This window comes from Calypte anna, chromosome 1 (assembly GCF_003957555.1).
Source record: "Calypte anna isolate BGI_N300 chromosome 1, bCalAnn1_v1.p, whole genome shotgun sequence".
Classification (NCBI taxonomy): domain Eukaryota; kingdom Metazoa; phylum Chordata; class Aves; order Apodiformes; family Trochilidae; genus Calypte; species Calypte anna.
This window is the reverse complement of record NC_044244.1, coordinates 36,306,804-36,322,486: the sequence shown is the minus strand read 5'-3', so window position 1 is coordinate 36,322,486 and position 15,683 is coordinate 36,306,804. Positions and strand designations below refer to the sequence as shown.

The 15,683-nt window shown below is 39.1% G+C and overlaps 1 protein-coding gene across 2 annotated transcripts in view; it reads left to right on the top strand.

Annotated features, from left to right (window-relative positions):
• VWF (von Willebrand factor) overlaps window positions 1-15,683 on the top strand; it is a 133,649-nt gene that overhangs the window by 97,773 nt on the left and 20,193 nt on the right. For both annotated transcript variants that reach the window (XM_030444075.1, XM_030444083.1), the window contains 6 exons: window positions 5,083-5,288; window positions 8,928-9,030; window positions 9,143-9,217; window positions 9,837-9,941; window positions 10,413-10,618; window positions 11,566-11,715. In XM_030444075.1, coding sequence (XP_030299935.1) covers window positions 5,083-5,288; window positions 8,928-9,030; window positions 9,143-9,217; window positions 9,837-9,941; window positions 10,413-10,618; window positions 11,566-11,715 — 845 coding nt within the window. The remainder of the gene's footprint in view (window positions 1-5,082; window positions 5,289-8,927; window positions 9,031-9,142; window positions 9,218-9,836; window positions 9,942-10,412; window positions 10,619-11,565; window positions 11,716-15,683) is intronic.

Genomic DNA, 15,683 nt, shown 5'->3' with positions numbered 1-15,683 from the left:
CTGCCCAGACACTTTTTTAATTTAAGAATTGGAGAACCATCATACTAAAAGGGATAAAGCAAGATCTCAGAACATGTTTTAGATTTGTATGTTTTAGACCCAGACTGAGGATACAATGGGATAGAAAAGTCAAGAATGTGAATGTAAATTTAGCCTAAGCTTTTGGCTAGTCTCTTAAATATCTCCAGAATAGGTAGTTGAAGATCCTGCTGCTCTTGCAGACTGAATCTTGCAAGAAAGAGCACAGTTTGTTTGGAATATTGTCTTTGAAAGCAGAGGAAAAATACTTGCAGCCATTTTCCAAATTCAATACTTCAATACTTTCTGCCCCTGTACTCAGCCCTCGTGAGGCCACACCTTGAGTACTGTGTCCAGTTCTGGGCCCCCCAGTTCAGGAAGGATATCGAGGTCCTGGAGCAGGTCCAAAGGAGGGCAACCAGGCTGGTGAAGGGACTCGAGCATAGACCCTACGAGGAGAGGCTGAGAGAACTGGGGTTGTTCAGCCTAAAGAAGAGGCGGCTCAGGGGAGACCTCATCGCTCTCTACAACTACCTGAAAGGAGGGTGTAGCCAGGTGGGGGTTGGGCTCTTTTACCAAATGACTTTCAACAAGACAAGAGGGCATGGACTTAAGTTGTGCCAGGGGAAGTTTAGGTTAGATATTAGAAAGAATTTCTTTACGGAAAGAGTGATCCGTCATTGGAATGGGCTGCCCAGGGAAGTAGTGGATTCTCCGTCCCTGGAGATATTTAAAAAGAGACTGGATGTGGCACTCAGTGCCATGGTCTAGCAACTGCAACGGTGGTTCAAGGGTTGGACTCGATGATCTCTGAGGTCCCTTCCAACCCAGCGAATTCTATGATTCTATGATTCTATGAATACTTCAGTCAGACTTTGCTAAACTCAGTGTCCAAGGCCAAATGTCAGTGGACTACCTTAATAGTTCTCTGCAGCTTTCAAATTCCCGTCTTGCTACACAGCACGTACAAAGATAGATAAAGAGCTGCCCACTTTAATAGTCATTGCATGAAATGGTCATTAGTGTCCTAGCAATAGCATCATCTTCTTCCTTCAAGCAGGTACATGTGTGCAACTGCCAAAAATAAAACTGCCAATTATAGGGACATTTTACAGGTTACAGTAATGACTGCACGTACAGATTAATCACTCTGCAACTCTACCACTACATGTTTAATAGTAATGGCACAGTTGTGGACTACCTTGCTTCCCTCTTTCAACTCCAGTTAATCCCTGTGCATTTTTTACGTCTTGGTCTGCATTTTTTTTCATACCATATTGGGACACTGCAAGCAGTATGAGTCTTTCCTGACTATTCTGTCTGAATGGGTAAATATACTTGCTGGAATATCTGATAAAGACAGAGCTTGTTCTCGATTCTGCACTTGTTCAGTTCCATTCCCTGAGCTTTCCTTGCTCCTTTTTGTGACTGCTGCCTTGCAGACTTTTACATTTATGTTGAGGGATGGAAGGAAGCTTTACTCCAAGGTGGGAATGCATAGTGAGAAAGCTATATATCTTTTTTTAATTTTACTTTTTTTTTTTTTTTTTTTTTCTAGACCCCACATGTGGTAAACTTGTGCTGCAGCAGCATGTAACTGCCACTGGTAGCCATGTAACCCTGGGGCATAGAATATTCATCCCTTGAGCAGTCTCACCCTCACAGCAGATTTGCGCTGAATAGGGTTTCCACTTCAGTGATGTAGTAAAGGCTTTATCGTACTGTGAAGAACATAGGGATTTCTAAATGATCCCTTCAATGCTAATAGGGACAACTGCTGGGATTCAGCTTTGCATGGAGAGGAAGCCTTGATCACCTGGAAAGAGGATTGTTTATATAGTGATTAAGGAATGGACTGAGATTTATTCATTCTGCAGTTACAAAAGAAATGACAGCTCTCACGTGGCGGTGGCCAAGTTAGCTTTGTACTGTAGCTCAAATACTAGTAGCAGTTTGCAAATTTTGCTCAGAAAGCAGGAAAACTCAGAAGATAAATGACAGCAGCAGCAGGGTGTTAATCTTCATGCACTAATGTTTCCATGAGTGCTTCTCAGCAGGTCTGAAAGCTCCTTTATGTGCAATGTGGACATGCCCTCTAGGTACTTGCCAGTACTGGATTGCAGATAAATTTAGATAGGTAGTTGATGCTTTCATGGTGTGTGAAACAAACTGACAATTGGTACAGCTGAGTAAAGTTGGCTGTTGGCCTCAGTACATTATTCCTTCCAGCTTCATTGACACTGGGTTTTTAGCTCCTTTTGGCTACACATGGCTGTACAGTGGGACAGAAGGCAAGCTAGCTGTATGTGACTTCAGGAGCTAGCTAGCTAATTTTTGCTTAATTATACTAGTAATTAGAAAGGAGTGCCATCGTTGCCTGAAATGAAGTGTGCCCCTCTCTAGGACTTTAAAAATATCCTTCCCCTAAATATCCATTTAGTACTTTCACCAAGGGTGCTGTATGTTGTTGAGCCTAAAGTCAGAAGGAATCCTGGTGCAAACTGTCACTAGATCTTTCACCCTGAATTTGATAAGTGGCTTACTTTATTTTGATGGACTTGCACCTTCTGAATATCCACATAGAGCTTATTTTCTTCCAGACACAAACAGCTAGAAATAGTTACTGTAATTTAAAGGAAAAATAAGCAGCTGAGGAAATTAAATACTTAAACGTGTTAGATGACCCTTTTACAGCATAGGTTTACAGGAAACTGATTCTCCCTCCAACTTTTCTTCTACTGCTCTCTTTGTTGGAAAGAAAAGGTCGTGCTTCAGTGGAGCCAATGAACTGAATACACTATCAATACATGATTATAGATTTCTTTTAAAACAAGTTTGGCAGAAGAGTTACTTTCCAATTACTTGGTTTTCAGCCTTATTTCCTCCTTTTGCTAGTAGTACTCACAGTCTTTTACTTTTCATTCAGAAACAGCAAGCATTTGAGGTGGGCAGTGAAACAGCCAGCCAGGTGGGTGGCTTCTTGAAATACTTGGTTTTGAGACTATGGGGAGTCCTTCATGCCTCCTCAAAGTCCATGCTTCTGGCAGAAGTTTCCATACAAAAACAAGTGTTACCTTTAAGTCATGTAGGACCTGGCCAAATTTTAGGAGCTTGAAGGCAATAATGTGTCTGAGGTGGCTTTTTAAATCACCTGCTTGTTATTATGCCAGTAGGATGTATGGATGCTTTCCTTTCCAGGATTCTTTTTTTGAGGCTTTGGTGGAGTTTATCCCATCTCTTGAGACTGCTTGTGCACATCTCATTTCAAGGACAGAGGTGACTTCAAACCAAGGACAGTCACATGAGGTCATTTATATTTCTTTTGTGAAGCACAGACACCTCATTTCTTCCCTGAAAAAAAAATTGCCATTTTACACAGACATACAAGCCTTTTGTTAGCATATCTGCAGTCCAGGTCACAGTTCTTCATTGCTTTCTTCAAACACCTAGGTCCTAATGCCAACCAAAGGGGAGGAAGAAGAGGAGGCTCTTATGTGAAGTACCTGAGAGGCTTTAGGATTGGTACTCTTTCTGCTTGAGGGCTGTCCAGCTTTTATGCTGATTGGCATCAGCATTAAATTAAAAAATAATCTAATTTTGTGCAGAGAAGGTTTACAAGATTTGTTTTAGGACTAGTGCTAGGTAAGCAAGATGAAAGCCAGTGTGCTGTATATAGTTACTAGCACTGGAATAAAAACGTAACTGACACACTACCTTAACAGGTGCTGTGGATGTATTTTTACATAATTATTAGAGCTGACATGGGACTATCAGAGCCAATAAACACTGGTGTTTTCTCTAGGTACCTTGTTTACAGAGCTGTTTCTGGAAATGAGTTTTTACAGAACACATATATAGTCTAGGTAGCTGCTAGTACAGGTTTAAGCAGGTGGTTTCTCTTATTTCACTTGCATAAACCTTTTTGAGTTCTCAGAATCTAGCCAAAGCATTTCATGGTGAGATTGGACTCCCCATCAAGTCCTGTGGCTTTTCAAGTTCCTTTCCATCTGCTGAACTCTGATGCCTATTCACACATAATAATGTAAACTCCAACACAGCAGAAATAATTTGATTTAGCATGGCTTGATGCAGAAAAGGGTTAACATTAAAGAGATTGATTTTCTGTTTCCTTTGGCTAAGAAGGGTGTTTGTAGACAGTTCAGCTATGAATGCTTGTTTGGTTGGGAACTCAGGTCTTCATTCAGTAATTTTCTTTCTGTCAGGGGACTGGAAAAAGATTTATAAACCTCATAGGAGCCACACTCTGGGAAATAAGAAATGCTTCAAGAGAAGCTGTAGAGAAAAATAATGTAGACTTAAAGGAATACACAACATGGAAGCTGTGTCCCTAGGTTTCTTGAATAGCTGAAACCTCATTTTTTGGTTGGCTTTTGGAGACAATAAATACCATCAGTGTTGTGAACTTAACAGTAAAAATTTTATATGTTGCCTTAAAGGGTAACACAGTTTTCCTAGATTCAGTTAATTATGTTAAAAGACAATTTCATCAACAAGGTGCAGAAATCTAGCATGTTCAGTAGGTACCAAAATGTTCTGTCCATGAGCTTTCTTCAGTTGCTCAGGAATTCTGACACCAAATTGTCAAAAAAAAAAAAAAAAAAAAAATCTTTTTTCAATGTTTTAGTCTGTCTTGGATATCTCTTAACCACATGCTGTTACTGGTGCTTCTGTAGTTCAAGTACAGGTGGTTCCGTTTCTTTCCCAGTGTCAAAAACAGTTAGACAAGATGTTCAGCTCATGTGAGCCATTATATTATTAGTAGTGAAAGTCAGACCCTGCTGATTCACATGACCTGAAAATGAGGCTTGATGATTCCTGCATGGATTGTAACTTCCTGCATGATTGTAACTCTTTTTCATTGTGGGCTTCAGTAGTTTAAAAAATATATGTTTCAAACATGTTAGTGGCTGCAGTGGACAAAATACATTTGCTGGATGATGGCTTTCGAAAACCTGAAGAGAATTCAAGAGAAAGTAAGAGTAGAAACATGTATTTGCATCTCAGAGCTCTATCTCTAAAGAGGTTTTTTTCTGTCTTCCTCAGCAATGAAATGTCCCACATATTTGACATATGATCACTGCCACAAAGCCTGCATAAAGAGCTGTGAGAACAGTACCAAACTCAGTGTCTGCAAGGATTATCCCACAGAAGGCTGCTTCTGTCCAGAGGGGCAGGTGATTTTTAATGGCAGTTGTGTGGATGAAGAAGTCTGCACTCAATGTGTCAGTGAAGATGGAACACGTCACCAGGTAACTATGTGTTCAGGAGCTTACCTTTGTAAGCAGTTTGGGTTCATACTTTTGCAAGTAAATCTGTCTTACAAGTCTAATTATTTTCTCCCTTTGGATGCTTTAATTTCTAGCTCAGTTCCTTATAACCAACCAGCTGTCATCCCCATGTAGCTCCCCTAGTGTGAAATTGGCTGGGATGGATATAAAACTCACAGCTGGGACTGTACAGTCCCATGCATGACAAATTTGTGTGGAGGGAGGTCTGGAGGGAAGAGAGAAGGGATGGCATAAGTCAGCATTTCCCAAGATAAACGCCTCCATTCAGCAGACTTTTACCAGCAAGGACAATTAAATCATAAATCTGTAATTCTTGATATTTCTTTTTTTTTTTTTTTCAAAGCTTACTGAAATGTTGTCAGTGGTTGGTGTGGAGCAGTGAGACCAAGATGGCCTTATGTCAAGTGCTATTAACCTCCCTTTCTTTTTTTAATGAAAGAAATAATTTTTGCTTTACTGAAAATTTGTTTCCCTTAGCTCAGTCAGAACCTCCCTGTGTCAGAATGGGTTTAAGAAGATGTAGGGATGCTCTGAGACAGACCGCAGTGAAAGAAATTGTTGATTTCCCCTTCAGCATCAGACGGGAGGCTCCTCCCTGTGTCCCTTGATCCAAGTAGCAGAGTTTGTTCCTCTTCACCCCGAGCTACTCAGCTCTGGGATTTTTAACCCAAGTCAGCCATTCCTTTTAACTCTACAGGTTTTTATAGGAGTTTAAGAAGGAGCTTTAATTTCAGTATTTTTTTGGCTTCAGATTCTAAACAAGATTTGTGAATGGTCTTACCATACTCACCACACCTCCTGTAAAAGACACAATTGTTTTTTGGTTTTTTTTAATAGCTGTCCTGTACATAAAAAAAAAGCCTGTGTGTGGATAGCTTATTAAGTAAAAAGGCAGATTTACAAAAGTAAATGAATGTACTCAGAATAACTTCATTTTATGCACACCCATTTAGATTGAAAATTAGTTCAGCAAGAAATATGTTATAAACTGAAAGGAATCAAAGACTATTTCTCATTGAAACACCTCTTTTAAATTGTGTTTGCACTGATTAACGTAATGACATCAAACTGAACAGAATGAGCAGCTTTCTTTAGATGATAGGATACCAGTGAGCATTGCACTTGACTTAGAGGTGCAGCTGTTCCAGGCAGGGCTTTGCCATTACCACTGTGGGAGTTGTCCTGGTTGGAAGGCTGCACCTGGAGCCCCACGTCTGCTCTCTCATGGGATGAGTCCACACAGGTCCAGGAATCCCACTTTGCCAGAGCTTGTGACTTAGTTGGCTGCTGGCAGTTTCAAAACAGTGCAGGGGATAAATGCTCACTAAATGCCATTTTGAGGGTTTCCTACTGCTGGGCAAGGGGGTGGTACAGGAGCCAAACAGCATTAATCTCCCTCCTCAGGCATACACACCCTATGGATTTTGGTAGTGAGGCGAAGACATGGGGAAAGTGTTTCCTTTTGTTCCACAAGTGCATTATCACAATGATGTTTTTCAAAGCAAAAGGTTAGAGCTTTCTGAAGGATTGAGCACATGTAGTTTGTACCAGCTTTAGCTTTAAGGTTACATGATTTTTTTGTGTTCTGGCTTGATTCTTCATTTAAAAAATTATAATTGGATTTGTGTAGTGCTTACAGAACTGTTTAAATGGAAAAAAAAAAAGCAATTTTTGTAATAAAAGGAATATTAAAAAAACCCCACTTATTATTTCTCTTGAAGGAAGAGTAGCTTGTAATATATATATATAAGCACTACTCTGAAGAGAGATCAGTTGTGCACAAATCTCAGTGACCTTGAGAACTCTAGTGATGATATTATAGTTCTATATGAAATGATTATTGCAAATGCAGATTAAAGTCTAGAATCTGTGTGCCTTAAATCCCCTGAATTCTAAGTCAATGCAATGCATTTTCCTATTAACTAATTGTTTCAAGCCCTCATGGAGAAAAATCTCATCTCATATCCTGTGAATAATGTCTGCAGTGGTATCTACTTCTTTCTGTAGAGGTTCTGAAATTCATGGGTTGTCACATGCCCCTTAATGGGGTTTTATCTCCGAAAACCTCTCATCTATACCCCAATGGCAAGGCTTAGATGCAGCTGCTGCAGGGATGGGGAGGTGGAGAGCAGGGGTGGCTCAGCTCTCATAGCCGCTTTGTGCCTCCCCCATTGCAGGATTAGCTGGGTGAGCAATTCCAGAGGCAGTGCAACTGATGGTGGGTTATGGTTTCCTTAACCCCCTTCTTTCCCTGTGGTCTTTGTTCCTCTCTGTTCCTTCCTACCCCAGACTGTGCTTGGGCTGATAGGATTTCCAGTACTGATGCCTGTTTGGAGTTCTACTAACACTGTGCTAGCTCTTGTCATTTCCTCTGGTATTTGAAAGAGACTCCCACGTACACTGAAGAAAACCTGTGTGAAAATCAAATCTGATGAAAATATTACAGCAAATGTGATTCTCTTTCTCTGTGTCTTGAAATGCCCACGTAGTTTTCAGAGCACCACCAGCAAATGTAGGCATTCATCAGCTGCATTTTTAGGACTTTTCAACCCTGAGACCACCGAGTGCTGTCAGAGGGCTCTGAGCTGTTTTTCTAAACCCTGAGACAATGTTCTTTACTAGCAATACATTGATACAAGTATTTTTCTACTAAAATAGATTTCCTGTGAATAAAAGACCCTATGTGATTTGGTTCCTAAGCTTTGTTAAATTTCTGGTTGTCTTGGTCTAACATGCCTGGTGTATTATCCTTGCTCTTCTAGTCACCTTTGAAAGTGCACTGTCCTTTCAGACTCCTGTGACAGCTTAAAATACATAGATGTCTCTTTGTGACATCATAACCTCCTATAGATGTTCTCACCCTAACCTGGACCAGTTGTGCAAACTAACATTATTGTCCCAAAGTGCATCTTTTCCCTGTTACCTCCCTATTCACATGGGTGTTAAATGTGGATATTCTTTATAGGTAACTACATCTTTAACATATTTTCCTTCTCACTCATGAAGAGGAGCAGTGCTTGAATAATGATAGGTTTTACTGGCAGTTCCTGAATGTGCTTATTACCTCCAAGAAATCACCACAGTGATGGTTCCAGATCTGGGATTGCTATAGTGCTTTTCCAGGCTTCAGTCCACTGGGAAATTAAGTGGTGACACCTCACATATATTCTAAATTTAAAAATGTGCACTATTTGTCTCTGTTAAAGTACTACTAATTGGGAAAGCAGTCACTTCTAGTATTTCCCAAAATATTGTTGAACATCCAGTCATAGTATGCAGTTGCATGAGTCCACTGTTGCTCACAATAGCCTGCAGTTGCACTTATAACATCTGTGCATTTTCCAGGCTTAAAACAATAGTAACTTCTCATCCCATTCATACATGCCTTACATCTTTTGCTAAATTAGTACATTGCAGTAATTTCATAATTGTGTTTCTCTTTAGGTTCTTACTGTTAACACAGCAACCAAACAATCCTGCATAGTCTTCTCTTTCTCCAGATTAATGATACTCATGCTTCCCCACTCCTATCACTAACATACCAGTGACCAGAATATTTTATTTCTTCTAACAGTCTTTTTTTTTTTTTTTTCTATGCAGCTCTTTGAAACTTGGATTCCTGCCAATGAGCCTTGCAAAATCTGCACATGTCTTGATAACAAGAAAGTAAACTGCACGGTCCGACCTTGCCCTACTGCCAAACGTAAATTGGTTTAGCTCTAAGTATGATTGGACTTGAAGTACTGTTTTTGTTACCTAGTATGCTGGTTCTTATCCAAATTTGTTTTATGGCTGTTTTTTTCTTCTTGCTCCAGCTGTTCATTGTGGTCCCTGTGAAGTCCCTCGTCTGCGCAGGGACCCCGGCCAGTGCTGCCCTGAGTATGAATGTGGTAGGTTCTCTAAACTGTTGGAATCATCTTGGTTCATATTTTCACTAAATGCTTCAAAGATATACCTCCCCCCCTTTTCTTTTTTATTTATTTTTTTTATTTAATGCAAGGCTTAATTAAAAAAAAAATTAAATAAATAAAACCCAACCAAAAAAGCAAAATCAAAAAAACCAACCCAACAAAAACCCAACCCCCAGAATGAAGCCTATACAATCACTTGTGTGGAAAAATAAACAACTGAGGATGGGAGTCTTCATTCAGTTCCAACTTGACTTTGCCCTTCTTTCTGTAGGAGGTGAGGAAGGAAATGGAACAATGTAGTTTTGTCTTTGTCTAAATGACATTAGAATGGGCCTTTTGTCAATATCTATTTTTGCATGGTCTATATTTGCACATTAAAGATAACATTAGAACCTTAATCCTCATAACCCAAGCTTGAACCGTTCCCTAAGCTATTTCAAAAGCAAACTCTGACTTGCTGATCTGTAACTTATATTTTAGGACAGGATTGTGTGTAGGGGAAAAAAGGTTTAATGGGCACATGCATGCATGTGTGTGTCTTTTCATGAGGGATAACTACTCAGGCAGGGTCTTCAACACTCTCATTTTCTCTTCTTAGTCTGTGATCTGGTTTCCTGTGATTTACCTCCTGCCCCTGTCTGTGAGTTTGGCCTGCAGCTTGCTCTGACCAACCCTGGAGAATGCAGACCAAATTACACATGTGGTAAGATTTTATTTTTTATTTTATTTTTTTTATTTTTACCAGGGAGTGGCACTGGAACATTGCATTTGAACCTTCAGACATTATTTTTTTCCCTCTTGAAAGGTCTAACTTTGGAGCCAACAGACTTGTAATGGTTTTACAGACTTGGCAGAAGAGTATTGTTGGCGCTTTCTGAGTACAGCCATGAATTAAGGAAAAGAAAAACGCTTCACTCTTGGATGTGTGTGCTTTGACCCTTATGCTTATTTTCTGCATCTTTTTGATTGTGTACGAGACAAAAAATTTTTGGAACTTTTCCTGAACCTGCAGCACAATCTTTGACCTGGGTCTTTTATATCTGCGTTAGTTCTCAGTCCTTAAGTAGATTTATAACAGCTTGCAGTAGCAGTTTGTGCCTTGCTGCCAGAGAGCAGCCTCGTTCCCTCATAACACTCTGAAATGCTTGATGTGGTACCTCCCTTTTTCTCTTAGCATGTAACAGAGAAGCCTGCAATTTAGTTCAAAGACCTTCTTGCCCACCTCATCGAGAGCTGACTGTGAAGAAGACCGAGTGTTGTGATGAGTATGAGTGTACCTGCAGCTGTACAAACTCCACAGTGAGCTGCCCTCTGGGATACCTCTCCAGATCTCTCACCAATGACTGCGGTTGTGTTTCTACCACCTGCGTGCCAGGCAGGGTAAGGGGAATGAAGTCCTCCTTCCACAGAATACTCCAGAGAATATGTTTTATACATGGAAGGACAGTACCAGTGTAAGTGGGTAGCTAAAGCCTCAGCGAGACTGGTGGATAATGATGCCAGGACATTTTTAGTTTCCATGTGCCTGAAAGATGCTGTTGTATCACACTGTTTCTTGTTTTATTGAAGTCATTTATTCTGACATAACCAACCCATTTTTTTATGACTCTGAGATTTTATTTACATATATAAATAAATTTGAAAACTTCAAGGTCATTCAAGTGCTGGAAATTGCAGAAATAATGTTTAAATTCTTCAGCAGTTCCATGTACATGCTCTTGGATCAGTAGTTACTCTATATGATTTCAGTCCTATACTAACTTCACTGAAATGTCTGGGACACTCTAGACCTAAACTCCTTGAGCCCATTGCCTACTTTTACCTCTGCCTAAGGAGGCATTGTATCTTCTACGAAACTTTGTGACTTACTTGCTAGATTTATAAAAAATGAATTATTTTCATGTCTTTAAAAAGATGCTGTAAAATTTCCTAATAGAAAGGAATATAGTGTAAGAGATGGCACTACTTTTGTTATAGCTGAGATGGCCAAAGAATAGAAGACAATGGAAGTTTTCAGGTCAGCAGAGTTAGCTTGAAGAAGCTTTACATGCACATCTCCTTCTACAGGATTACTGCTTATTATCTCTAGATACTGAGTCACATTGCTCCTCTGGGGAAACTGAGTCAGACCCTGGACATTTCCACACAACAGCTTTGGCTGCTCTTATTTTCCTTACCTCAGCAAAACTGCCACATTTTAAGACCTGTAGCATTGTTGAAATAGGTTCAAAATATTGCATAAAATGTATGGTAACTTTCACATTTAAAAATCAGTGTTTTGGAGCCAGCAGTGTTCTCTTTCATGTGTTAATTGTTGTTTTCAATAGGTGTGTGTGCACAACAACATTGTCTACCCTGTTGGGACCACCTGGGAAGATGGTTGCAGGGAATGCTCTTGCACTGGCGTGAGGGATGATGTTACAGGACTTCAGATGATGGAGTGTCACAAAAAAGCATGTAACATATTGTGCTCTCGGGTGAGTAACATTTAAACCAGTGCATCCAGGATGGGAATCTGGAGTTACTTCTTTTAAACCTGTGTTTATATTAAAAACAGAGAAAAATAGAGAATAAGTGTTGTAGCAACAAATTATCTTGGGAACAGAGTTGAAGAGGGCCTGAGCATTACTGTCTTTATTTTAAGGTTATTGTTTTAGGATCATATCCTGCTGCCAAGGTATTCAGGGAAAAGTTTATTTTATATTTCAATAAAAGGTGAAATGTATCTTGAAGTGTCTATCATTTACATTACTTGTACAATAAGAAATCCTGATATCTTAGGTCAGTTTCAAATTATTGTTCTAGCTGAAGTTCACTTTCTGAAGAGAACATTTCAGATCTATTGCTCAGCTTTCATTTTCAAAGAATTTTAAGTGCCTTAATAACACTGTATTTCAATATAATTTAATTGACATCCTCTGCAACAAGGCTGAACAACATACATGTATGTGCACTTGAGAAGGTGTGAGAAAAAGATAAATTTCTTTGAATAATACTTTCCTCTGCTGTGTCTTAAATACTGCATAATTCCCTAGGACCAAAGCAAAAAACCTAATCCATTAAAAAAAAACAAACAAGCCCCCTCCCCCCCCAAATAAGCAACAAAACAAACCAAATCCCCAAGCCCCCACAAAACAAAGCAAGAAAACTGGAGCTCTTTCTGCTACTGTAGAGTTTGATGGAAAAGCTTGAGGATGCCCAATGACTGCCATGAGCGTAGATACGAGAACTTTCAGCTGTTGCAAGAGAATCCCTTTGATTTCCATTTGTAGAAGAGACTTGTTTCTAGTATGGCAATTCTTATGAAATATTAAGTCTGAAGTATCTGGCTATATTTTGGCTCATAGCCATAACTGTGTCAATAGTTTGTTACTCTAATAAAGTATCATTAATGTACAGCCACAGTTTCTTGAAAAATCAACCTTAAGCATTGCAGTGTCCAAAAAGCTTTTTAAACAAAAAGAAAAGCCCTGGTGGAAACCATGTCAGTTCTTTTTGGGAATCTGCTATTTCTTCTGCTTCTTTAATAGTTATCAAAATTGTACAACCAGAATCTCAGCTTGGAGAACCTGGGTACCTGGATAGTTGAGGTTTTCTTTTTTCCTTTGTTTACTCCTGAGTCAGTGAATATATATATATATGAAGGACTGTAGAAATTCTGTAATCCAGTGTGAATGGGCTTTAAAGCTTATTTTTCAATTAATATTAAATGGCACTGGAAGTTGTATTGACATTAAAGACACATCACAAAGATGATGTTCAAACTCTCTGCTGCTCGTGGTGATTACTTGAAGTCTTGAAGTCATTGTCAATTGTGTTGTCAGACTTCTGTGAAAATAGCTTACATTTTTTCATCTAGCTATATGAAAACAGGAAAAAACCATAACACCTGCACTATCTCACCCTGATGAGGGAATGGTGTTCTGAGCATGACAAAATCAAACTCAAACTGTATCTGTAGTTTCAGAATGTAAGTCAAATCTATGAGAAAAGAACGGATGTTTCATTTAAATGAACCAATCCCAATTTCTCCGAGGAGGTTAACAGCAAATACAGACTTTTCACTTGCAAACAGGATGTGAGTTTGCTTCGTTGTATGTCAGTTTCCTCACTTTTTGTGTCCTACTTTCTTCTCGAAGTTTGAGAAAGCAAGCAGATAAATGCTGCAGCTACTGCATGTACCACAAGGAGGAGCGGTGCCTCCCTCCTGCAGCTTCAGGAACCCATCTGAATGTACATGGAACTACATTCCCTCAGGGAATCATGGTGATGGAATGGATAACAGTTTTCAAAGCACCTTAAAATCATTAGTATGCTTATGTGAAGGGAGTTCTTGCTTTGTTTAATTTCTGTCAATGGTCCTGGAGTTAGATACTTTGTAAGTGAGGGAAAAGTCTGATTTAAAGTATTGGATAATTTAGAGTATTAGATGATTATGAGAAGAATGAAGCATAATTTTCTGGGGTAGGTGTTTAAAGCGAAGACAATTGGCTAAGTATGTGTAAATTAATTCAGTTAGATTTTCAACCCTCTTGATTAATTAAATTAAAATAACATTTGTACCCTGTGTGCAAAGGCATAGTGAATGATGGCTGTAATAGATGCTAACTATAAAAGTTATGGTTTTAATTTCCAATATTTCAAATGTATATTTTCTTTTTAAGTAGCATGTAAAGCATGGTAGTAAATGGCCTAGTACTGTATATTAAGGAAGTAATAGAAGCTGATGTAAAAGGAAGACTGTTGATTGAATATTAGATGTGCAGTATCTCATTCAAAAACTGTGTAAATCTTTTTGGGAGGTGATTTCAAATATCCTGCTTGAATTTTAAAGCACAATTTATTATGTAAATTAGGAAATAATACCTCAGTGTTCCAGAGACTTGGAAACGGGGAGTTGATTCCTCACCTGGAATAAATGTGCTCATCTCTAGGGAAATCTTTAGAGTTGTGCTGATTCGTTGCCACTGAAAATTTTGCTCTCAGCATTTCAAGTAGATATATATCCATTCTATTTGGTTTTCCTCAGTCTGTTGTTTCCATTTTCATTCTCTGTGTTTCCTCCACCCCTCTCCAGGCACTACCATCTGAATATGTAAAAGGTAAATACTGGAGCCTTCTTAAAGAATTCATTAATGTCTTTTTGTTCTTTTCTGCTTTATTGGCCAAAAGACAGCTGATGGTTTTATGGCATTAGCACCTATAAAAGATAAACTATCTATCCTGAGCAGCACTAGAATGAAAGAGGGAGTGTACAAATATGCCAAGCCATAGCCTGAATGGCTCCCTCCAGTGGCCCTAAGTAGGCCAAAATGTGCATTCCCTGAATGCTATGGTATTAATCGAAATTCCTCTTTTGTTTGTTGCAAAACAAGCTCTGGTTCAAAAGCATTCAAAATTCACCTTCAACATGTAGAATGTCTCAATCCATATGCTTAAACCCTCCATAGGGCAATCAGCTTTGTGTGTTTGATAAAACAGCTTGATCTGGCAGTGTAACTGAGCACTTGTCAGGTTCTTCATCACAGCAGCTGGTTTGCACTCCCAGGTTAGCCACGAGCATCTTCTCAAATGCAAGGGGTACCTTGTGTTGCCTTTTCCTTTGCCTCCCGAGGCGTGGGGATGTTTTTAGTCCTGGAGACCGTGGTCTGTGGTCTGCCTCTCTGTGTAATGGGTGGTCAGACACTTACAGAGGACGTCTTCTGAATTTTAATTCTCTGTTTGAACTGTGTTTTCTGAGTTTTGTTTGTTTGTTTGTTTGTTTGTTTAAAAAAAAAAAAGAAAAAAAAAAAAAGAAAAAAAAGATGAGAAGAAGGAATAAAGCAGCAGATCCAGTCCAGAAAAAGCAAGGGACAAGCAGAATACTGACTATAAGGAAATTTTTCTAAACTGGGTTCTTAACATTCATATATAATTTTCTCTCTAAATCTACCAATTAGCATAACATTTCTGATAATCACCCCTAGTACTTTTTCCTTTTGCACTCCTCTTTACTCCTTTCCTCTTTACTGCTATACTATTGGAAAGACTTGCTCTTGCATGAAAGAAACTGCTCACATACAATAAACAAACATTTGGAAATAACTGCTGCTAAATGTTGCTTAGAGTCCTCTGAAAGCATTTTTATTTTACTGCTTCCCTTTCCATTTCTGCTCCTTATGTCAGTGTTCTTTCCTGTCTTAGGGCAAATCTTTTTGCTATAACATGTTTGAGCAGATCTTATCAAAAGGAAGATGTTTATGCAGGTCTTCAGATTTCTTCCTTAGGTTTTTTTTTTAATCTTTTAATGTTAGATACCATCAACACTTTCTGTACTCCAAGAAGTCAGGGTGCCCTATAGCACAGTAGAGAACTGATATCCTTACAAGGCCCATTAGTTGATTGGCATGACCTGGGCAAGAATAGTACCTAGAGATAGTCCATGTAGCTGAAGTAAATACACCTT